The sequence below is a fragment of the Stomoxys calcitrans genome, chromosome 2 (genome assembly GCF_963082655.1).
Source record: "Stomoxys calcitrans chromosome 2, idStoCalc2.1, whole genome shotgun sequence".
Classification (NCBI taxonomy): Eukaryota; Metazoa; Arthropoda; class Insecta; order Diptera; family Muscidae; genus Stomoxys; species Stomoxys calcitrans.
Window position 1 is genome coordinate 114,020,821 of NC_081553.1, and position 26,686 is coordinate 114,047,506.

Consider the following 26,686-nt stretch of genomic DNA (forward strand, 5'->3'; position numbering starts at 1 on the left):
GTTCCATTCCAATCGGATAAGAATTGCGCCCTCTAGAGGCTCAAGGAATCAAGACCCAAGATCGGTTTATATGGCAGCTATATCAGGTTATGGACCGATTTGAACCATACTTGACACAGTTGTTGGATATAATAACAAAACACGTCGTGCAAAATTTTGTTGCAATAGGATAAGAATTGCGCACTCTAGAGGCTCAAGAAGTCAAGACCCAAGATCGGTTTATATGGCAGCTATATCAGGTTATGGATCGATTTGAACCATACTTGGCACAGTTGTTGGATATCATAACAAAACACGTCGTGCAAAATTTCATTCTGATCGGATAAGAATTGCGCACGCTAGAGTCTCAAGAAGTCAAGACCCAAGATCGGTTTATATGGCAGCTATATCAGGTTATGGACCGATTTGAACTATACTTGGCACAGTTGTTGGATATCATAACAAAACACGTCGTGCAAAATTTCATTCCAATCGGCTAAGAATTGCGCACTCTAGAGGCTCAAGAAGTCAAGACCCAAGATCGGTTTATATGGCAGCTATATCAAAACATGGACCGATATGACCCATTTACAATACCAACCGACCTACACTAATAAGAAGTATTTGTGCAAAATTTCAAGCGGCTAGCTTTAGTCCTTCGGAAGTTAGCGTGCTTTCGACAGACAGACGGACGGACAGACGGACGGACATGGCTAGATCGACATAAAATGTCACGACGATCAAGAATATATATACTTTATGGGGTCTCAGACGAATATTTCCAGTAGTTACAAACAGAATGACGAAATTAGTATACCCCCCATCTTATGGTGGAGGGTATAAAAAATGTAGTACCCTATTTTCATTACAAGATCATTATGCATCATTAGAGATAATTTCAAGAAAATCGGTTCAGCCGTTTCTGAGTATATAACAACCCTACAAACAAACACAAATTGATTTTTCATATAGTCGGCGTTGACAAATTCACAGCTTGTGACTCTGTAATTGCATTCTTTCTTCCGTCAGTTATCAGCTGTTACTTTTAGCTTGCTTTAGAAAAAAAGTGTAAAAAAAGTATATTTGATTAAAGTTCATTCTATGTTTTATTAAAAATGCATTTACTTTCTTTTTAAAAATCCGCAATTACTTTTTGGGCAACCCAATATAAGATAATCCTTACGAGCGTAGAACTCTGAATCGTTGGTCTCTTATTGGCCATGTATGCATATTCGAAATTACCCAAATAGTGATGTTATTCATGTAGCATTGCCAGAAATAGAATCCAAACATATGGTCAAATGATTCAACAAATAAGACATAAAATCCCACCCCCCGCACAATAAAAAGAAGGAAAACACCATCGACATATGTTAAATGACAAAATTAAAAGCAAATTTCTCACTTTTTGGTGGGACATAAACACATGCTGCATGTACAAATGATTGGCGGTAATTCGATTTTTAAATTGCCGATAAATTGAATAATTTGTTTAAAAAATTGTTATAGTCAATAGACATGCAAACAAAGCTCAGAATAAATATTTATACGTATTTTATTTCAATGTGCATACATTAAGGTGGCTCAATTGATATGCGAATTGTCCAAAAAATAAGCCAACATTTCTTGTATACATTTTCTGTTATTGTTTTTGAATTTGAATAATGCAAATACTTTAAGAATCGTAAATCATGACAAAGACCAAAAAGTGAATGCAGAGAAATATTTGACCCCTCCGGTTGTTAGCAGAATGGTGGGGGGGGGAGTGGGTTGGTATGGGAGATAACCACTTCAATGTGGGAGTTTTTGTTTATGGAAAGCAAAAACAAAAACAATTAAAGCAAACGTGCAACGTGCGCCATATAAAAATGATTTATGAATAATGCAGGAGAGCACATTTGGTTGGGTTCTATTTGCAAATAAACACAACCACCATCGTGTTATCCATAAGCGCGCAGTGAGCTTATTCAGATTCCATGCCATTCCCTCAGTGACTCTGTTGAACGGGCAGTAGTGGCAGTGGCGTCCAACGATGCCCAGACAATTGTGCAATGCTGTATGATGAAGTACGAGTAGGGGCGAGTGGCTGAAAAATGACCTACACCACCATCACCATCAGCGGCAACGCCGCCATCAACATTGTCTGGCATCTGGTATGAAGGAAAACAGCTTGTACTGCGGGTAAACCACACCAACCGACATACCACACAAGCTGCCCCATCCCGCTACTGCTACAGCTTCAGTCATTTGACTTTCTCTATCGACAATAAATTCCATAAAAACAGTGGAGATAGATTTTATTTAGATTATGAGTGGAACTCTGTCATTTGCGTTTATTGAGGGAATTTTTCAATTAAAAAACAATATGACAAATTGCCTACGAGAAATTTATCTTTTGAGGCCTTTTGTTCTTTCACATACCATAAGGAGGCAATTCATTATACATTTTTCTAAAGAATAATAAAATATTGCTACTTTTTACGGCATACATATGCTGTATGTAAGGCTTATAAAATGTTTGCATGAATTTATTTAAATGTGAGGTGAGGAGAAGGTCCATAAAAACTTGGGGATTGGTGAGTGCTAACAACCGGGTAAACTTATGTGCTAACAACCGGGTAAACTTATTAATTACTCTCGCCAAGGTTAGATGAGCCTTTAGTGCAGTCTGCAGTCAGGCTCACTCTGACATTACAAGCAACTGTCATATCGCAAGAAGAGGACAAGAAATTCGCCCTAGCCGAACCATGGGAACCCACCACCATGGATTCGAAAGTTCATATACACATATGCCCAGCAAAAACTTGGTAAGTACATGTCATTATTTTTTGCATGTAAAATAATCCATAACTCATTATCCTTAGATTTACTAGCTGCTAAAATATAACGAGTTATCAACAGGAATACCATCTGTGTTAACGGTACTACAAATGTCATTACATACAACATTCGATGAAGCTTTAGAATAAGCACTTATTTGTAATAATAAAAAAAATCATTATTACAACCTTGGTATTAATAACAAGTAAAAGCGTGCTAAGTTGGGCCGGGCCGAATCTTATATACCATCCACCATGAATCGCATTTGTCGAGTTCTTTCCCGGTATATCTTTTTAGATTAACAAAGTATAAAAGAAAAAAATTGCTTTGCTAATTGAATTGAATGTTGGAGACCACAGTAGAAATATATATGTAAAATTTCAGCCAAATCGAATAAGAATTGGGCCTTTTAGGGGCTCAAGAAGTAAAATAGGGAGATCTGTTAATAGGGGAGCTGTATCAGGCTAAATACCGATTCAGACCATATTTGACACGTATGTTGGAGGTCATGAAAGAAGCCGTTGTACAAAATCAAATCGGATAATAATTAGGCTTTCTTGAGGCTCAAGAAGTCAAAATCCCAGATCGGTTTATATGGCAGCTATATTAGGTTATAGACCGATTTGAACTGTATTTGGCACAGTTGTTGGAAGTCATAACAAAACAACTCATGAAAAATTTCAGCCAAATCGGACGGGAATTGCGCCCTCTTGTGGTTAAAGAAGTCCAGATTCAAGATCGGTTTTTATGGCAGCTATATCAGATTATGAACCGATTTGAACCATACTTAGCGCAGTTGTTGGAAATGATATCAAAACACTACGTGCAAAATTTCAGTTAAATCGGACGAGAATTGCGCCCTCTAGAGGATAAAGAAGTCAAGACCCCAGATCGGTTTATATGACAGCTATATCAGGTTATGTACCAATTTTAACCATACTCAGCACAGTTGTTGCAAGTCATAATAAAACACCTTATGCTAAATTTCAGCCAAATCGGACAAGCATTGCGTCCTCTAGTGGCTCAAGAAGTCAAGATCCAAGATAGGTTTATATGGCAGCTATATCAAAACATGGACCGATATGGCCCATTTACAATCCCAACCGACCTACACTAATAAGAAGTATTTGTGCGAAAGTTCAAGCGGATACCTCTACTCCTTCGAAAGTTAGCGTGCTTTCAACAGACAGACGGATGGGCGGACGGACAGGCGGATGGACGGACAGGCGGACGGACGGACAGGCGGATGGGCGGACGGACAGGCGGATGGACGGACGGACAGGAAGGCGGGCGGACGGACAGGCGGACGGACGGACGGACAGACGGACGGACGGACGGACAGGCGGACGGACGGACGGACGGACGGACATGGCTAGATCGACTTAAAATGCCTTGACGATCATGAATATATATACTTTATGGGGTCTTAGACGAATATTTCGAGGAGTTACAAACAGAATGACGAAATTAGTATACCCCCATCCTATGGTGGAGGATATAAAAATGCCATTAAGAAACTGCGGGCAAAATTATCTCATATCTATGAGTGCTGTCCGTTACAAGGTTAGGCTCAATGATAAGGGACCCCCATTTTATTGGCGAGTCCGAATGATTTGGCGGAAAGCGACACCAGAAGTACTAGGAGGGAAATACTGTGCCGTTATTATTGTAGTATAAAAAAAATTTTAACTTTTTTTACCTCCTCACAAATCCCTTGATTGTTCCGCATGCTGTGGGCCTAATTTTAAAGAAATAATAAAATGTAGTCCGTGATTCGAAGTTCCCACCCTTTGTATTGTAAATCTTCTGATGTACGCTCTGTGCCACAAAACAACTAAAATCACTCCCATGTTTGAGAATATTGTGTCTATACATAGAATACAGGGTGGCTGATGAATATTGCTACAATGATGAATATTGCTACATTTTTTTTTCGGTGTATGGAATACATTTTTCTTTTATTCATGTTAAATTAAATTATTAAATTAATTATTAAATTATTATTAATTAAATTAATTAATTAATTAATTAAATTAATTATTAAATTATTATTATTAAATAGAAAAAAAGTTATTACATTTTTTTTTGGTAGCGGCTTTCATCAGCCACCCTGTATGTCAAACATAAACGAAAGGGCATGCTTTTGTGTTGTTAGCTAATATTGAAAGTAGAAAATAGTGTACTATTCAAACAATAGTAATGTGGATGCATGCGTAGAGCGTCTGCTTTGAAAACGAAAGGTTCTTGGCTCAACTCTCGGCTGCGATGACTGAAAAGTTTCAATTTCATTTTATAATTTGTATTATTCATATAAAATTTGTCTTCTTCAATGAAACTGAGCATTGAGAACGTGCTGGTGGGGAAAGGCTCGAACATGTTTGAGTCTAAGTAGTTATTTTTTAGCAACATTAAACTAAGATAATATGGCATTATTTTTTGACATCTTGTATGCTTAGGCGTAAGTACTTATTTTTGAATTATTGGTATGCTTGTGCGGAAGGCCTGTCCTCCTAGGACATCGCCATGTAAAAGTAATTAGGAACAACGTCTACATATAACTAGTTATTAGTTTTTAAATGAGCTTCCCTTTTTGGTTATTTGGTAATGAGTGTGCACGTGTGTGCACATTATGTAACAAATTTCTGTTAAACCAAGCAAACATTGAGACTTCTAAGGGCCGTAGAAGGCTAAGCGATTTGGAATGAATCTGGCATGGTAGTTTGAAATTCTAACAGAACACTATGTGGCATGTTTCAGCTAAATCGTACAACAATTGCTGTTTAAAGGGGCTCTAGAAGTCAAATCGAAGGACCACTTTATATATGTTAGATATATCGACATGGCCCATTTGCAATCCCAAACGAACTACATCAATAAGAATCCTCTGTGCAAAGTTTCAAACGGATATCTTAGTTCGTCCGAACGCTTTCGTGATTTCCACAAACGAACGAACGGAGGGATGGACAGACATGGCTAGATCGACTAAAATGTCAGGACGATCAAGAATATAGGGTCGCAGGTAAATGTTTCGAGATGTTGCAAACGAAATTACTAGATTAGTATACTCCCAACCTATGGTGGTGGGTATAAAAAGATGCTTTCTAATTCCTAGCGTTAGTCCAAAGCAGCCAAATCCACTAAAACAAACCAACTAAGTAAAAACTTGCTAAGTTCAGACGGGCCGAATAACCCACCACCATGGATTCTACATATTAAATTGCTACCATATCAGTCTAAACTTTAAATTATAAACCGATTTAGACCACACATGGCACGTTTGTTGGAAGTCGTAACAAAACATGCAAACTTTCAGCCCATCCGGTTACAAAATACGACCCCTAGGGGCTGAGGATGTCAAATCGGGAAATTGGTTTATATGGGACCTATATCAGGTTATACACCGATTTGGGCCATACTTAGCATGTTTGTTGGAAGTCTTAACAAAACATGCAAACTTTCAGCCCAACCGGCTACAAATGCGGCTCCTAGGGGCTCAGAATGTCAAATCGGGAGATCGGTTAATATGGGACCTATATCAGGTTATACATCGATTTGGACCATACTTAACATGATTGTTAGAAGTTGTAGCAAGTAGTCGTAGCAATGGCGGCTTTCGGGGACTCATAAAGTCAAATCGGGAGATCAATTTACATGTGAGACAGATCCAAATCTGAACCGATATGACCATTTTTTTTCCATTCCCAACGCGCTCGAAAACTTTCGTGATTTTCACAGACAGATGGACGGATGGAAAGACGGACGGACGGACATTGCTTGATAGATTTAGAGTGTCAAGACGATGAAGAATATATATATTTTTACCATCCACCATAGGATGGGGGTATACTTATTTCGTCTTCCGTTTGTTAGACATCAAAATATTGATCTGAGACCCAACAAACCATTTATATTCTTGATCGGTTTGACATTCTTAGTTGATTTAGCCATGTCCGTCCGTCCGTCTATCTGTCGAAAGCACGCTAACTTTCGAAGGAGTAAAGCTAGGTGCTTGAAGGTGGTCGGTTGGGATTGCAAATAGCCCAAATCGGTCCATGTTTTAGTATAACTGTCATATAACTCTTTAGCCGCAAGAGGGTGCAATTATTATCCGACTTGGCTGAAATTTTCCACCAAGTGTTTTGTTCTAACTTCTAACAACTCTGTCAAGTTTGGTCCAAATCGGTTAATAATGTGATATAGCTCCCATATAAACCAATCTCGGATCTTGATTTCTTGAGCCTTTAGAGGACGCAATTCTTATCGGATTTAGGTAAAATTTTGCACCAAGTGTTTAATTTTGATTTTCAATAACTCTTCAAGTATGGTCCAAATCGGTTCATAACCTGATGTAACTCCCATATAAACCGATCTCGGAACTTGACTTCTTGAGGCACCAGAGGGCGCAATTCTTATCCGATTTGGCTGAAATTCTGCATGAAGTGTTTTGTTCTAACTTCTAACAACACTGTCAAGTATGGTCCAAATCAAGTTCATAACCTGATATAGCTCCCATATAAACCGATCTCAGATCTTGACTTCTTGAGGCACTAGAGGGCGCAATTTTTATCCGATTTGGCTGAAAATTTGCATGAAGTGTTTTGTTCTAGCTTCTAACAACTCTGTCAATTATATAAGTACCTGATATAGCTGCCATATAAACCGATCTCGGATCATGAATTCTTGGGCCACTAGAGGGCGCAATTCTTATCTGATTTGGGTGAAATTTTGCACCAAGTGTTTTATTTTGACTTCCAATAATCATGCTAAGTATGGTCCAAATCGGTTCATAACCTGATATAGCTCCCATATAAACCGATCACGGATCTTGACTTTGTAAGCCTCTAGAGGGCGCAATTATTATCCGATTTGCCTGAAATTTTGCATGAAGTGTTTTGGTTTGACCATCAACAACTGCGCCATGTATGGCCCAATTCGGTTCACAATCTAATATAGCTCCAATATAAACCGATCTGCCGATTATTCTTCTTGAGCCTCTAGAGGGCGCAAATCTTATTTGATTTGGCTGAAATTTCGCACAATGAATTCCGCTTTGGTCTCCAACAGCCAAACAAAGTAAGGCCACAAATTGGTTCATAACTTGGTGAAGGTGAAAAGCATAGCAATTCGTATCTATTATCCTTTTTATACCCACCGCCATGGGATAGGGGGCATATTCATTTAGTCATTCCGTTTGCATCATATCTAAATTTCCATTTCCGACCCTACAAAGTATATATATTTCGGATTGTCGTAAAATTCTAAGACGATCAAACCATGTCCGTGTGTCTCTTCGTCTGTCCATCCGTCCCTCTGTACATCTATCTGCCCGTCCATCTGTTGTAATTGCTATACAGTCTTCAAAAATTGAGATATTGAGCACATTTTTGGCACAAGTACGCATTTCTGCTGCACGAAGGTTAAGTTCTTGAACGGGCCGAATCGGACCATATTTGGATATAGCTGCTATGTAGACCGATCTGGCGATAAAGGGTCTGAAGCCCATAAATGCATTATTTTTCATCCGATTTCGCTGAAATTTGAAACAGTGAGTAGTTTAAGGCCTCCCGACATCTGACTCAAATATGGTTCAGATAGGTCTATATTTGCGTATAGCTGCCATATGGACCGATCTGCCGGTTAAGGGTCTAAGGCCCATAAAAGCTTTATTTTCACCCGATTTCGCTAAAATTTGAAACAGTGAGTTGTTTTAAGCCTTCTAACATCAGACCCAAGAACGGTTCAGATCGGACTATATTTAGACATAGCTGTCATTTAGACCTATCTGCCGATAAAGGGTCTGAAGTCCATAAAAGCTTTATTTTCATCCGATTTCGCTGAAATTGAAAACATTGCGTAGTTTAAGGCCTCCCGACATCTGACTCAAATATGGTTCAGATAGGTCTATTTTTAGATATATCTGCCATATAGACCGATCTGCCGGCAAAGGGTCTGAAGCCCATAAAAGCTTTATTTATTACCCGATTTCGCTGAAATTTGAAACATTGAGTTGTTCTAAGCCTTCTAACATCCGATCAAAATATGTTTCAGATCGGACCATAATTGGATATAGCTGCTATATGGACCGATCTACCGATAAAGGGTCTGAAACCCATAAAAGCTTCATTTATTACCCGATTTCGCTGAAATTTGACAGATCGCCGCTTGAACAGGGTGGCCATTGGTTATTTAAAAGCGCCAATAACTCGCCTTGTCATATTGAGCATCGTAGGCACTCAGTATTTGTGCAAGAGCCGATGCCACCCGACTTCTCACTGAGATTCTCCGCTCGATACCGCTGATTGTCCGCGACTGCGGTTATAGCTACTTCGGAGAGAAGGCATTAATCTCCTCCTTACACTCCAAGACTGTTCGTGACCTTACCGTCCTGGTTGTTATTGCCCTTTACTATCCTTAAAGATCTTCACACTCGACATCCTCGCGTTAGTACCACACCACCGTGATCGCCTGTATCTCTGCCTGCAGGACCGTATTATGGTCAGGCAGTCTAAAACAGATCTCAGTGCCTGGGTTGTCAATGTAGACTCCCTGGCCCACTATGTCGTCTAGCTTTGATCCATCCGTGTAACATGATCTTCCAGATGGCAATACTAGGGTTCCGTCAATCCAAGATTGTGCCGCTGAAAGCAGTGCCTCGCACTCGACCTCAAGTGTTGTCTTGGGTATCCGATCGGAAGCCTCTTCCCTTCCTTCCAGGTTTCCTATCATCGACTCGATTATACCGCTATGGCATGAGCTGCTCCCATCCTCAATCCATTCTCCCATCGCCTTAAGTCTCATAGCCGCAGTATCCACACTAAATCTGTATGTCAATGGGTCGGATATCTAGATTAGTCTCTAGTGCCCTAGTATGTGTGGTCCTCATCGCTCCGCTTATGTTGCACTTTTTCATATGCATATGCTCTGTTGGATATCAAACGCAGTGATCCCCCATCCTATGGTGGAGGGTATAAAATCTTCTCCATACTGGATTGTATAGAAGATTTGACCCGGTCAAATTTATCAACTAAAACTGAAAGCCCCCCCAATGCATTAACTTTGTGTTTTGGGCAATAAAATCAATTTTAACATCAGTTTAACGATTTCCAACTCATTAAACTTCTGTAATAGATTTAAAGTCTTACTATTTGCAAATTACGGAAAATGGCAAGGTGTTTGCGAGACCACAAAGAGAAATGCATTCCCCGAAGACATTGGCATTATTGGATGCTTAAGCTGCTTATGATGAAAAATGAGAAACGTTTTTTTTTTTTGTGCTCACAAAAGAACATCTTCACTTAGCTGCTAAGCTAAGTCTGCTTGTCTTGAAAAACTCACAGTGGAGGCAGAGTAGCTGAGGTGAAGTGCTGCAAAAGTATTCCAATAAATGCATTTTCAATTTGTATCGTAAATACATGGTGCTTGATGGAGGGGAAAAGCTACCTCATCATGGCCTCGCTTTCATCAACAAGCTAACGAAATGGTCATCAGACAAATACCCCAAACTCCCTGAACTTTTCTTTGCCCCATCTATGCAAGAGAACGGTCGGTTTCTCAGGTATGGATTTAACTTTTCTTTGGAGACTTCTTAAGTGCAGCGTAGGTGCGGGCGAGCGCTGAGAGGCAGCAAATGAAGACACAATGAAATTACAGTTTGCGTTGGCGGATATACACTCTCCTTACATGGGTGGCGCATTGGCGCCAGCCAACAGTTAACATAAAAACCCAAACGAACGAACGAACACAAGTCGGCCAACTCGCCAAACAGTCAGCCAGTTGCCGCAGCAACTTTAACAAGAACAATGCCATAGATAATCCGTTGACATTCAATAGAAGTGAAATAAATCCTAAACTGGAACAGGAATACCATGAGCTCTGGAAATTCTCAACCACGCAACACATAAATTTATTTTGACCACGAATTTCCTTTCTGTTTGTATTTTGTGCGAATTCGTAGAATATCAACAGAAAAACACCAAACAGGACGGAACCATGCCTCGCCCCCAAAAAGGGATACCAAATTCGATTTAAGATAAAAACGACACACGACAAACACACACACACTGACAAGCCAGCCATACAAAATCTGCAAATGTGTTTCGGTTGCATTTGAAAGTTTTGCAATTTCATTTTGGGTTTGGCGGGATTTCATTTCATTTTATTTCGGTTTTTATTTTTATTTTTTTGTAATTTATATTTTAATGGAAGAAATCTTAGAGGGAATGCAGAGCTACATTTCCTTGTTTGCAATGCATTTGGATTTCATGAAATAAGTCAACTATATTGGCAGCGAAACAGAATAAGTAATGTGTAGGAATGCGAAGACATTTTTTTTTCTTTTTTGTTGGAAGATTGCAACAAGACAACCATTTAAAGCAGGATATTACTTTTAAACAGATAAGCCATGTCGCAGCAGGGACGGAAATGTCCCGCATTTATATGCATGCAACGGGAAAAGATGTTCTTACTTGGAAGATTTAAAGTGGGTTGATATGGAAAAGGGAGTTCTTATTTCAGTTTGATTTTAGCAATTAGGAAACTTTTCAACCCTTCCACTCTCAATGTTGCCTGTGGGCACTTTAATGTTCTTTGTCGCCCACTGTAAACGCTACGTTTGCTTGTTTCTATGGAAAATTAGTGCTAGCTGTTCTTCTGTGGGTCTACTCAATGTGTGTGCATAGAGACTTTAAATTTTAAGATCATTCGCCAAAGTTTTTTTATACCCTCCACCATAAAATGGGGGGTATACTAATTTCGTCGTTTTGTTTGTAACTACTAGAAATATTCGTCTGAGACCCCATAAAGTATATATATTCTTGATCGTCGCGACATTTTATGTCGATCTAGGCATGTCGGTCCGTCTGTCCGTCCGTCCGTCTGTCTGTCTGTCGAAAGTCCGCTAACTTCCGAAGGAGTAAAGCTAGCCGCTTGAAATTTTGCAAAAATACTTCTTATTAATGTAGGTCGGTTGGGATTGTAAATGGGCCATATCGGTCCATGTTTTGATATAGCTACCATATAAACCGATCTTGGGTCTTGATTTCTTGAGCCTCTAGAGTGGGCAATTCTAATCCGATTGGAATGAAATTTCGCACGACGTGTTTTGTTATGATGTCCAACAACTGTGCCAAGTTTGGTTCAAATCGGTCAATAACCTGATATAGCTGCCATATAAACCGATCTTGGGTCTTGACTTCTTGAGCCTCTAGAGGACGCAATTCTTATCCGATTTGAATGAATCTTAGCACGAAGTATTTTGTTATAATATTCAACAACTGTGCTAAGTATAGTTGGAATCGGTTCATAACCTGATATAGCTGCCATATAAACCGATCTTGGGTCTTCACTTCTTGAGCCTCTAGAGGGCGCAATTCTTATCCGATTGCAATGAAATTTTGCACGACGTGTTTTGTTATGATGTCCAACAACTGTGCCAAGTTTGGTTCAATTCGCTTCATAACCTGCTATAGCTGTCATATGAACCGATCTGGGATCTTGACTTCTTGAGCCTCTAGAGGGCGCAATTCTTATCCGATTGGAATGAATTTTAGCACGAAGTATTTTGTTATGATATCCAACAACTGTGCCAAGTATGGTTGAAATCGGTCCATAACCTGATATAGCTGCCATATAAACCGATCTTGGGTCTTGACTTGTTGAGCCTCTAGAGGGCGCAATTCTCATCCGATTGGAATGAAATTTTGCACGATCTGGGATCTTGACTTCTTGAGCCTCTAGAGGTCGCAATTATTGTCCGATTTGCCTGAAATTATGTACGACGGATCCTCTCATGACCATCAACATATGTGTTTATTATGGTCTGAATAGGTCTATAGCCCGATACAGCTCCCATATAAATCGATATCTCTATTTTACTTCTTGAGCCCCCAAAGGGCGCAATTCTTATTCGAAGTGGCGGACATTTTACAAAGGTCTCCAACATATAATTTAATTGTGGTCCAAACCGGATCATATCTTGATATCGCTTTAATAGCAGAGCAAATTTTTTCTTATATCCTTTTTTGCCTATGAAGAGATGCCGAGAAAAGAACTCGACAAATGCGATCCATGGTGGAGGGTATATAAGTTTCGGCCCGGCCGAACTTAGTACGCTCTTACTTGTTACATATACAGTAAGGTTGCAGATGGTGAAAAGCTCGGTTTTTATGCAAAGTAGCTGCAAATGAGGCCACGGGCGGTCAGCAATTTTAGAGAGGAGAGTTTCAGTGAGGACCCAGGTGGCACTGGATCTTAATTAAATACTGAGTGCCCATGATACTCGAGATGACAAGGCGAGTTATTGGCCCTTTCAAATAACCAATGACCAACATCAGCGTCTGTTCCCAGGTTAGGGGCGGCTGGAGGCGAGCGTCGGATCTTGGAGCAAGCGGCTCGCCACAACGAGCGATACATGTACAATCCCACAAAACCCATGCGGTTGAGGCGATGGGCCAGTAACCAGCCCCCGAAAAACTATGATAACGAATATGAGAAACAAAGGAATAGTAACAAGTAAAAGGGCCGACCTTGAGATACCCTAGGCCCTTTATGGGCCTAAGACCATAAATCGGAGGATCGGTCTATATGGCAGCTATATCCAAATCGGAACCGATCTGGGCCAAATTGAAGAAGGATGTCGAAGGGCCTAACACAACTCACTGTCCCAAATTTCAGCAAAATCGGATAATAAATGTGGCTTTTATGGGCCTAAGACCCTAAATCAGCGTATCGGTCTATATGGGGGCTATATCAAGATATAGTCCGATATAGCCCATCTTCGAACTTAACTTATGGACAAAAAAAGAATCTTGCCAAGTTTCAGTTCAATGTCTCTATTTTTAAAGACTGTAGCGTGATTTCAACAGACAGACAGACGGACAAACCTGGCTAGATCGTCTTAGATTTTTACACTGAAGAAGCAGGTCATATCATCGCAGTATAACCGAGGCTACAATAGGAAACCTGGAAGACATGGAAGAGGTTTCCCTGTGTCGACACTTGTGGTCGAGTGCGTGGCACTACTGTCAGCGGCACAGGGTGGATTAATGAAACTCTGGTATTGCCATCTGAAAGATCATTGCTAGAAGAAAGTTTGGGGTTAGAGGTCTATATTGATAACCCAGGGACTGAAATCGCGTTTCGATTGTCTGACCATAATAACACCCTGCAGGCGGAGATTCAGGCGATCAAGGGAATACATAGAAGGTGGTTTAGCGCGAGAACGCACAGTTGGATGGGGAAAAAAATAAGTGGAAATAAGTCTGCCATTTTGAAACGGATAGAGATGAAACGGTTATAGCTGAGGTGTTATCCAGTTTATATACATAATTTCAGGGCCCTAGATGTCCCTGGGGCCCATTGCTGGGCCCCTTCAAATTGATCACCTAGGCCCTACAAAATTTTGTTCGGGCTGTCAAAAGCTCATTTATGGTTCGATTTTCAATGTTTTTTTTTTTTTTTTTTTGCTGGAAAGTGCTTAAACTGGATAACACCTCAGCTATAACACGTAAAGTTTCATGAAGATATCTCTATCCGTTTCAAAATTGCAGATTTATGTCCACTTATTTTTTTCCCCATCCCACCCTACCCCCAAAACACCCCTTAAACTGAAATATTTACCGACCATGGCAATATGGGACTCAAATGAAAGGTATTTGCCAGTACAATACGAATCTGATATCCAAATGTGGCATTAAGTCTCTGGAGGTCCACTTGTTCCCCCAAACAGGACTTATTTTATGACCATGGCAATATGGGGTTTAAATAAAAGTTATTTGAATGTAGAATACGAATCTGATGTAAAATTGCGGGTCCAAGTGTTTGGAGTGCCGCTCCTCCCAAAAACACCCCCCAAAGAAGACAAATTTATGAGCACATTAATATGGGGCTCAAATGAAAGGTCTCTGGGAGTAAAGCACGAACTTTATATCAAAATTCGGGAAAAAGTGTCTATGGGTCTAACCCACCCCCATAATACCACCCATATAGAACGTATATGCTGACCATTCCAATATGGGGCTGTAATAAGAGGTATTTTAGAATTGAAGACTAATCTGATATATATTTTCAGGGCCAAGTCACTGAACGGCCGCCCATCCTCCGAAACACCCCCCAAACTGGTCATGCCGACTATTGAAATATGGGACTCAAATTAAAGGTATTTGGGAGTAGATCACGAATCTGATATCAACATTCGGAAACAACTGCCTAGGGACGTCCCACCCCATTCAAATCCCTTAATAGGACCTATTTGCTCACCATGACAATTTGGGTCTTAAAGGGAGTTGATCTCGAACAAATTTGCTGAATTTTGCAAATAGGGGTTTAAATGAAAGGAGATTATAAAACGAATTTGATATCTTATTTTGAGGCCAATGGCAATTTGGGGTTCAAATAAATGATATTTGAGAGTAGAGCACGATGCTGATATATTTTCAGGGCTAATTTTTTGGGGGAGCATCCCCTCCCCTAAACACCCCTAAATCGGGCATATTTACCTACCACGTCAATATGGGGCTCTAATGAAAGGTATTGAGCAGAAGATTATGAAAGTGATACCCACTTTCGGGACCAATTTTTTGGGGGTCTACGCCTTTCCTAAAAACACCCCCCAAGTGTTTTTAGGAAGCCTCCTCACATAAACTCGCCTTAAACCAATGACAATATAGGGTTTAAATCAATGCTTTTTGAGAGAAGGGCACGATGCTGATATTTTTTCAGGACCATATGTCTAGGAGACCAACTCACCCCCGAAAACATCCCTAAATCGAACATCATGAGAATATCGGGCTCAAATAAAGTCTTTTAAGAATGGAGTACATCTAACTTCCAAACAGAAATGACCTAAGCCCTCCGAGCGAATTCGCAAACCCAATAAAGATCATATGGGATTCAGATACTACCACTAAATTTCCCATGATCATTCCAGACCGAACGGCGTGCCGCATAGCGACACCACTTGGTAGAGAAGTTTAACATGGCAGGATACCTGACAAATGTAGCCAGCATTTGTAAGAGGATAACCACCGCTTTTAAGTTTTTATGATGTTTACGCCGAGATGTGAACCCAGGCGTTCGGCGTCAGAGGCGGACAAGCTAACCTCTGCGCCACGGTGGTCTCCATGGGATTCAGTTAAAGGTATTTACATTGTTATACTGTCAGTCAAGCGACAGTATAACAATGGTACTTCACTTAAAGCTCTTTAATTGTCGAAAATAAATATTCAAAGGATAAAGTAAAAGAGGGCGCAGCGGAGCGGGCCCGGTTCAGCTAGTCCTCTTATGAAACGATCTCCTTTGAAAATTTTAAGAAAATTTCAAACATTTCAAATAACGTCAGACCTTTTAAAAGCCAGTTAGGTCAAATAAAACTCCTGTTTTTTTTTTTTGCTTTTCCAACATTCATAGAGCAATTATTTACCAATCATCAGGGGATTTGTCGAATTCCATCCACTAGGGCTCTAACTCCATTCCACCTAGGGCTCTAACTCATGCTATAATCGTTGGAATGTATCCAATTTGGATAACATTTACTGTTGGCCATTATTTTCTATGGTAATTGTATGCATTCTCTTACTCTGCTGCTTTCTCTACTTACCTTTTAGTTTCACCTTTGTCCAATTGTTGAATTCGCCCAGCAGCAACACTATACGGAGTAATGTAAACGCCAAACGTCGATGCGATGTAGGATAGAACATGGCCATGGATGATGTTAAAGCGGACAATTACTGGAACATTGAGATAGGGCCAACAATGAGAGAGGGCAAAGGCAAGATATGACGACCACTTCCACTCGATTTCCAAGAAACTTTTTCGCTTAAATGGCGTTCGTTGTTTCCTTGGCATCAACATTAGTCCTGCATTTAGATTTCTCCATAAAAAGGATGCCACAAAAATTACACACCAATGTTGTTATCAGCATCGTTGTTGTTGTTGGCCGCCCTTGATTTTGGCTTATCTTTTTACTTTCTTTGGATATTTCACGCAAACGCGCGCACACACACTTACACACACACAGACGAACACACGAAAACAAGTTTTTGAGAACTTTTCAATTAAGTGAAACTTCTTGCCACAATCGAAATCGTTTTTCTTTCTATAATTCCTTAATAATCGTAATTATTGGAGGATTACATTTCACACAAACTTGAGACTGTTCTGAAATAAAGAAAGAAAGAAGATTAAGTTAATACATACTGCTGTTTTGAATTATTGCAAATATAAATACTGTAAATATAGCAGGGTAACGGTTAAAGGCAGTGCGGGCGGAGGTTGATAAAAATTTAGTTTTTCAATGCTGTGCACGTGTTGTCTCGAATGTGTATTTGTATAGCCTTCGACTTCGGAAGCCACCGTAGCGCAGAGATTAGCATGAACGCCGGGGTTCAAATAATGGCGATTACATTAGAAAAAATTTTCAGCCATGGTTATCCCCTCCTAATGCTGGCGACATTTTTGATGTTATTTGCCATGTAAAAATTTCCCCCCCCCCAAGGAGGTTCGCACTGCGGCGAGCCGCTTAAACTTTAGCGGATACCACTCGTTGATGTGTGAGAAGTTTGCCCCTGTTGCTTAATGGGCAAGTTTGCATTTGCATTCGACTGGTTGATACACCACATGTCCGTCCGTCTGTCTACAAGAAAAGGAGGAATTTGTGAAATTATCCACAAATACTTCCTATTGGTATTGGTCGGTTGGGATTGTAAAAGGGCCATATCGTTCTTTATTTAGATATAGCTTCCACATAAACCGATCTCCAGGTTAAACTTCTTGAATATCTGCAGAGCCCACAATTTGGCTGAAATTTTACACAGTGACTTTTTCTAAGACTTTAAACATACGTGCCAAATAAGGTCTGAATCGGTCCTTAACCTGATATAGCTCCCATATAAACCAATCTCCCGATTTTACTTCTTGAGCCCCTATAGGGCGTAATTCATATCCGATTTGGTTAAAATTTTGAACAATTCACGTCTAGTATTTCCCTAATCGTTCACATTCTGATTTGGCTCCTATCGCATAGCAATTCTTACCCATTATCCTTTGTTCGACAAATGCGATACATGCAACAGCCCATAATTACTATATGTCGCAATCCCATGGCAGCTGGTTGTACGCCCCGGATTGACCCGATGGAATTCTCATCGGCAAGGGCTGCCGCCTCAGTGTACGTGTTCGTCTTTTTCGTCATGGGAGAGGCACATCCCGGATTGAAAAGAACCCCGGACCCTGGTTCTGTTCAGTTTACCAGAACCGCCTTCATCATCGGTCGGTGTCGGTGAGGTGTAACCGGTGCATGGAGTGGTTACATTTCCGTTCTTGCTCTGGCCTAACTTCACTACGGGAGTATAGTCATACTGGCTATGTCGCAAGGTGCTGTGCGAACCTAGCTAGCAGTGGGTCACAAGCGTCGTCGTCGTCGGACTATGTTATCTGTCTGGTTCTGGGGGATTTTAATGCGCATCACACGTCATGGCATTCTCTCTTAGGTAACGACCAGCGTGGCATAACTTTGGCAGAGCAGATAGATAGCTCCACGTTGCACGGTGAATGAGAATGCCCCCACTAGGATTACGAGGAGGTGCAGCAGCTCGCCAGACATCTCAATTGCATCCCCTGCTCTCCTGAGTGACGTATCCTGGCAAGCCGTCATCTCTTTGGGGTCAGACCACCTCCCCATAATTCTCACCATCGACCGGCCACCCGACTTCATAACCTCTAAGCGCCGGACGTTTATCAATTATAAGAAAGCCGATTGGACTGGCTTCAGAGAGTATACCAATCGCCGCTTCAGTGAACTGCTACCCCCCTCTGATGTGCTTGTGGCGGAGAGGAAATTCCGAGACATCATTAACGCAGCAGCCGCTCGCTTTATACCAGCCGGTCGAATACCCCAAGTGCGACCCAATTTTCCGGCGCAAGCAGTGGTACTCGCAGACGAGCGTAATGAGATTCGTGCTATGGACCCCGCTAACCCCAGAATCAGCGAGCTGAATCTGGAAATAAACAGGGTAGTCAACGAACATAAGCGGAATTTGTGGCTGGAACACTTGGAGCAATGTAACTTAGGCACCCGTGTAGGCAAACTGTGGGCCACTGTTAAGTCACTCTCGAACCCCGGTAGACGGGACGACAGGACCTCAGTCACTTTTGGCGAGATAACCGTGACTGATCCGAAGAGATGTGCCAGGTTGTTCAACCGTCAATTTATTGTGCATCCCGAGAGAGACAGGGCAAGGAGGAGAGCCATTCGCCGTATTCGTGGTCTCCGAGCCGATGAACAGCCATCACAATTTACCGTGGGCGAAGTTACGAATGTCATCCGTGGCGCCAAATCCTCCAAGGCGTTGGGCCCCGACGTAATCTCTACATTGATGCTGAAGAATCTGGATTCACTTGGAGTTGAGTACCTTACCACTGTCCTCAACCTGTCATTGAACATTCTTATAGTTCCCGATGTCTGGAAAATGGGCAGAGTTTGGGGGAGTCGTACAGACCGATCTCCCTTCTCTCACCAGTGGCAAAGACTCTTGTGGCATTACTCCTCCCGAGCCTCGTAGGAGAATTTCCATTCGCCGTGCATCAACATGGATTTCGGAGACTGCACAGCACAATAACAGCTTTCCATGCCATCACCACACACATTTGCCGTGGCTTCAATCAACCTAGGCCATGTGATAGGACGGTCCTCGTGGCACTCAACCGTGCCAAATTATTTGAGGATATCGCCAACACCTGAAACGGCCTGAAACGATGGGTCGCGAATTATCTGTGTGGCCGCCAGTCATTTGTGGAATTTGGGGATAAGAAGTCGAAACACCGTAGAGTGAAACAGGGAGTTCCCCAAGGTGGGGTGATATCTCCGGCACTGTTTAACCTCTACCTATCCTCCATTCCACCCCCTCCAGACGGCATAGAGATCGTATCATATGTGGACGATTGTACGATCATGGCATCAGGCCCCCACCCATTGATGACATCTGCGATAGGTTGAACGTCTACCTCAACGAGCTTGCCTCATATTTCGCTGCAAGAAATCTGAAGATATCCGCCACCAAATCCTCAGCCACACTGTTCACTACAAATACGCGTGAGGTGAATACTGAGCTGACTGTGATGGTCGATGGAGAAATGATTCCGACCAACAAGTGTCCCAAAATACTTGGCGTCACATTTGACAGCTCTTATACATTCTCCTCACATGCCACAGCAATCTGCAATAAAGTCAAAAGTAGAAACAAGGTCCTCAAGTCACTCGCTGGCCAAACCAGGTCTTAATAGATTCACAACAATTAATTTATGGAATATATGTTTTGACGTTCTACCTCAGCTATAGCTATAGCTAAATGAACTTAAAAATGGTCACTAGGGACCTCATCGTACATCGAAGAGTTAAAACTCTCTACAATGGCTTACCACTGAAATTTTCAACATTTTTTATGATATAACATATCCTTCTAGTAATTGAAAGGAATTCTTGTGGGATTTCTTATGCAATCACCCAAACAAATCAGAATTTAACACTTCCAGCTTTAAGACTTCAGCTATGCATTGCCAATTAGAATCCGTACTGCCACAGCCTTTGTTCCCTTTTGCCAATTTCCCAGAGCAAGTAAAGCAAGAAGTTCTTGCCCTTTGCATTTGGGCTTCAGTACTAAGCTGCCATTGTGTGTGACTTTGATGTTTATTGTATGGATTTTAATGTTATTTCCAAATTCTGCAACAAACAAAAATTTCCTACCACACATACTCTTACAAACACTCATTTTCATAAGCTTTTCATTTCATGATGGTTGGTGTTGGTTAACCATGGACCACAAGAGAATTGCCATTATTAAAAACCCAAAAACGCAGTGATGTGATACTCCACATCAAGAACAGTTGAAACCATGGATGGAACATGTTGTGGTTTGAAAGTGAAACAACAATGGCTGCAGTCACAGAGTACCTTACCATTAGGTACGCAGTACTGATGACTCTGGGTGCCATCGGTACTCACACCGAAATCAAATAATAACAAAAACTTTTCAAATCAAACACACAACACAGTGCATAGGTGTGTGTGTGTGTGTGGTTATAGGTCTAGGAAATGTAGGTGCTTCGACAAAATTCGTCAAGCAACTAAATATTTTGCAAATGTGATGCTGCATACAAATTTTGAATTTCAAAGAAAATTTAATCAAAACTTCGTTTTTATAGAAAATTTAAGTCTTCCTTGGGTTTGGCCGCAAAGCATTGCCTTTAGGTAGTGTTATAGCGGCAATCTGTAATCAGGCCTCTGAGGCTATTTAGTCCACTGTGATGCAACAAGAGAAACCAGTAAGGAAAGGCAAAAGTCGGGCGTAGCCGACTATATTATACAATCCATCTACTCTACAATTATAAATTCGGGCAATATATAAATATATATGTATATAAGAGCTATATCTAAATCTGAACCGACTTTTAAACAGATCGTTTGAAAATTGTTTTTACTAAGGCCGTATAAGTGCAAATCCGGCGATAAATATGTATGGGTGCCAAATCGAAATTTGAACTGATTTTGATGAAATCTCGCAGATATTAAGATTAGAAACAAAACAATCCGTGCCAAGTTTGGTGAAGATTGGTTAAAAGTTGTAGTTATTGCGGCCATTTAAATGCAAATCGGGCGATACATATATATAGGAGCTATATCCAAATCTGAACCGATTTTGTTGAAATCTCGCAGATATGTTAAGATCAGTAACAAAACAGTCCGTGCCAAATTTGGTGAAGATCGGTTGAAAATTGTAGCTACTACGGCCATTTTAATGCAAATCGGGCGTTACATATATATGGGAGCTATATCTAAATCTGAACCGATTTTAATGAAATCTTGTAGATATATAAATTGTTAAATTTTCTTTAAAATTTCTTTTTCTTTTTTTTTTTGTTTTGTTTAAACCTTTTTTTAACTTAAATATTGTATCAGTAACTTTGCTTAAATTGTTAAATATTTTGTACCAATTATTGTTCTATTTAAATGAAAACTTGTTGAACTCATTGTATTTATCAATTTACTAACCCATGCTTTATATAAGACACTGTCTTTTGTATGGGTTTTATCATAATAAAAATAAAAATACAAATACAAATATTAGGATCAGCAGCAAAACATTCAGTGCCAAATTTTGTGCAGATCGGATAAAAATTGTAGCTACTACGGCCATTTTAGTGCAAATCGGGCAATACATATATATGGGGGCTATATCTAAATCTGAACCGAGTTCATTGAAATATTGCACACATATTGGGACGTAAAAGAAAAAACACTTTGTGCCAAATTATGTAAGGATAGGACCAAAATTGTGGCTTCAACAGCTTTAACAAGTAAAAGCAGGCTAAGTTCGGCCGGGCCCTCCACCATGGATCGCATTTTTCGAGTTCTTTTCCCGGCATCTCTTCTTAGGCAAAAAATGATATAAGAAGAGATTTGCTCTGCTAATAGTGCGATATCAAGATATGTTCCGGTTTAGACCACAATAAATTATATGTTGGAGACCTGTGTAAAATGTCAAGAAGTAAAATATAGAGATAGATTTATATGGGAGCCCTATCGGGCTATAGACCGATTCAAACCAAAATAAACACGTATGTTGGTGGTCATGAGAAGATCCGTCGCACAAAGTTTCAGTCAAATCGGACGAGAATTGCGCCCTATAGAGGCTTAAGAAGTCAAGACCCAAGATCGGTTTATATGGCAGCTATATCGGGTTATGAACCGATTGCAACCATACTTGACAAAATTGTTGGATATCATAACAAAACACGTCGTGCAAAATTTTAGCCAAATCGGATAGGAATTGCGGCATCTAGAAGCTCAAGAAGTCAAGTCCCCAGATCAGTTTATATGACAGCTATATCAGGTTATGGACCGATTAGAACCATACTTGGTACAGTTGTTGGAAGTCATAGCGAAACACCTCGTGCAAAATTTCATTCCAATCAGATAATAATTGCGCCCTCTAGAGGCTCAAGAAGTCGAGACCCAAGATCGGTTTATATGGCATCTATATCAGGTTATGGACCGATTTGAAGCATACTTGGTACAGTTGTTGGAAGTCATAATAAAACACCTCATGCTAAGTTTCAGTCAAATCGGACGAGAAATCGGATAAGAATTACGCCCTTTAGAGGCTCAAGAAGTCAAGACCCAAGCTTTGTTTATATGGCAGCTATATCAAAACATGGACCGATATGGCCAATTTACAATCCCAACCGACCTACACTAATAAGAAGTATTTGTGCAAAATTTCAAGCGGCTAGCTTTACTCCTTCGAATATTGGCGTGCTTTCGACAGATAGACGGACGGACGGACATACCGACGGACGGACAGACGGACGGACAGACGGACAGACAGACAGACGGACGGACAGACGGACGGACAGACGGACAGACGGACGGACAGACGGTCGGACGGACAGACGGTCGGACGGACAGACGGTCGGACGGACAGACGGTCGGACGGACAGACAGACGGACATGGCTAGATCAACTTAAAATGACATGACGATCAAGAATATATATACTTTATGGGGTTTCAGACGCATATTTGGAGGTGTTACAAACAGAATGACGAAATTAGCATAGCGCCATCCTATGGTGGAGGGTATAAAAATGAGCTTCTCAGTTTCTACCGAGTAAAAATTATGACTTTTAAAAGACTTACAACTTCGTTAATTCAGATTTATCTTTAAGCGAACAGGTAGTTGAAAACGAACTCTTGCTTGAAGTGCGGAGCAAGCGTCCAACGTTAGGTTAGGCCCGATCATAATGCATTGCTAATGACTATGCTCCTAAGTAGTGCAAACAGTACACCTCCTTAAGGCTTACCTCTATTGGCACAGGTTTGTGAACCTATAGATCCCAAGCTATTAACTAACTCTCTGATGGTAATATTTTATTAACAACTAAGGTTTCCAGTTTCCTGATGAATGACATCGATTTTATCTTATGAAAGATACCTTCAATGTCAGAAAACTGATACCTTCATTTATGCTTAGCATATTGTTGTTAACCCTTTCTGATATTTCTTTTACTTCCCCTCAGAAATGGCCACCGTTTCCATTCTCTGCTACTGCGTCGATTTAATTTCATTTTGCATTCTTTGTTTATTTTTCCTTTTTTTGGGAATTTTTTATTTGCAGACTTAGCATTTTGTCGAATTAAACAATGGATTGCGTTTTGAATAGATTTTACACACGAACACACACACACACACATACACATGTAAAGTAAATACCCTAAAAATTAATTTAAACAAAACAAATGCAAGACTTTCAGTTTTTTTCTGGCATTGTCTCAAAATGCAAGCTAAAACTTCCTGTTTGGCAACAGAATGAATTCGAATGGAATCAATTAAAAAAAATTATGTTCCACCAAATGTAAGGATAGAAGGGATGAGATGTAATTTAAAAAATTTAAGAGAAGATACATTCCGAATATTACTATAGGAGCCACAAACCACTAACTTAACAGCCTGTTTTAAAAATTTTTACACAGAATTAACTAACTAAAGATTTTTGTTTGAACCGTTGAGTGGAGCGGATGGTTTGTTATTTCGCTCCGCAGGAATTTTTCTGTAACTCATAGTAGGTTATTATTTTTGGAAGAAAAAATTTAAGTCACTCAAGGATAGCTACCACCACCGTAGCGCGGAGGTTAGCATGTCCACCTATGACGCTGAACGCCTGGGTTCGAATCCTGGCGAGACCATCATAATAAATTTCAGCGGTGGTTTTCCCCTCATAATGCTGGCAACATTTGTGAGGTACTATGCCACGTAAAACTTCTCTCCAAAGAGGTGTCGCACAGCGGCACGCCGTTCGTACTCGGCTATAAAAAGGAGGCCCTTATCATTGAGCTTAAACATGAATCGGACTGCACTCATTGATATGTGAGAAGTTAGCCCCTGTTCCTTAGTGGAATGTTCATGGGCAAAATTAGCAATTTTGAAAGGATAGCTACAATAGTGGTTCCATTAGGCGGTTGATGATCTGCGTATGTTTCCAGTGGAGCGGCAGATTTAAAGCCCAGGAAAAGGCTTAGAATGGACTCCAAAGACCCAACAGCTGCGGTGGTGTCAGGCCGTAGAATTTTGTCTGCTACTGAAACCTCGACTGGTGGAGCGGCTATTCCAGGCTCCACTAGCCGACAGACGACGACGGTCAGCAGTGGCTTTTGACGAAGACACCTGGTTCGAGTCTAAAGGGCAAGGCAGAACCTATTCTTTCTTCGCATGCCTATAATTTGCCTAGGCCATCAGCCTTCCCAGGCAAACCAACACGCTGTTTAAGAGGCTGGAATAATAAAGGGTGATTTTTTTGAGGTTAGGATTTTCATGCATTAGTATTTGACAGATCACGTGTGATTTCAGACATGGTGTCAAAGAGAAAGATGCTCAGTATGCTTTGACATTTCATCATGAATAGACTTACTAACGAGCAACGCTTGCAAATCATTGAATTTTATTACCAAAATCAGTGTTCGGTTCGAAATGTGTTCATTCACCGTAACGTTGCGTCCAACAGCATTTTTGAAAAAATACGGTCCAATGATTCCACCAGCGTACAAACCACACCAAACAGTGCATTTTTCGGGATGCATGGGCAGTTCTTGAACGGCTTCTGGTTGCTCTTCACTCCAAATGCGGCAATTTTGCTTATTTACGTAGCCATTCAACCAGAAATGAGCCTCATCGCTGAACGGTGAATGAACACATTTCGAACCGAACACTGATTTTGGTAATAAAATTCAATGATTTGCAAGCGTTGCTCGTTAGTAAGTCTAATCATGATGAAATGTCAAAGCATACTGAGCATCTTTCTCTTTGACACCATGTCTGAAATCCCACGTGATCTGTCAAATACTAATGCATGAAAATCCTAACCTCAAAAAAATCACCCTTTAGAAGACGCATCGCTCTCAGGTTTATTGAGAGGTTTATGAGAATGATCCTAAAACTAACAGGGAGTGACTTTTTGGCATCATCCACAAATTGGAGGGTATGTAGGGTGGGGCAGCCACCCACGCACTTAGCACTGAAAAAATATCAGCATTGTGCTCTACTCTCAAATTTCTTTTATTTGAGCCCCAAATGCCATTGGTTTAGGGAGTTTATGGGGAGAGACGACCTCCAAATTTGTACTCTTTGTAGGGTGTTTTGGGGAAGAGGCGGTGCCCTAAACACATGGTCCCACATTTGGATATTAGATTCGCATTCTACTCCCAAATACGTTTATTTAAGCCCCATATTGCGATGGCCAGTAAATGAATGCTGTCTGTTTTAGATAAGGGGTAGACCCCCCCATCAAATTGGGTTCGAAAGTGGGTATCAATTTCATGCTCTATTCCTCAATACCTTTCATTTGACCCCACACTGACCTGGTCCGTAAATATGTTTCGATTCAGATGTGTTTTGGGGAGTGGGGTGGTCGCCCAAACACTAAGCCCTGAAATTAAATCAGCATCGTGCTCTACATCCAAATATCATTTATTTGAGCCCCATATTGCCATTGGCCTCAAAATTCGATATTAAATTCGTTTTTTAATCTCAAATACCTTTCACTTAAACCCCTCATTGCAAAAGTCAGTAAATATTTGGGGTATGGTCAGTTATTGGTATGGGCCGAAAAAAGTATAAATATCGCTTGTCGCTCTTTAAGACCCAAAATGTCATGGCGAGCAAATACGTATTATTTGGTGGTTGTCCCGAATTTTGTCTTCAATTTTGTGGTCTACTTCCAAATACTTTTCATTTGATCCCCATATTTCCATAATCAGCAAACATCTTCGGATTGGGGGTGTTTTGGGGGATGGGGCGGCCACTCTGTGACTTGGCTCTGAAAATATCTATCAGATTCGTGCTCT

General features: G+C 40.7%; 1 protein-coding gene across 5 annotated transcripts in view; it reads right to left on the reverse strand.

The window, feature by feature from the left end:
* The window catches only part of LOC106092859 (protogenin), a 329,167-nt gene that overhangs the window by 275,401 nt on the left and 27,080 nt on the right, over positions 1–26,686 (reverse strand). For 3 of the 5 annotated variants that reach the window (XM_059363403.1, XM_059363404.1, XM_059363402.1), the window contains exon 2: positions 16,394–16,953. In XM_059363403.1, the coding sequence (XP_059219386.1) occupies positions 16,394–16,499 (106 nt within the window). In that variant the 5' untranslated portion in view covers positions 16,500–16,953. The remainder of the gene's footprint in view (positions 1–16,393; positions 16,954–26,686) is intronic. The other 2 variants (XM_059363406.1, XM_059363405.1) reach the window with 1 other exon arrangement.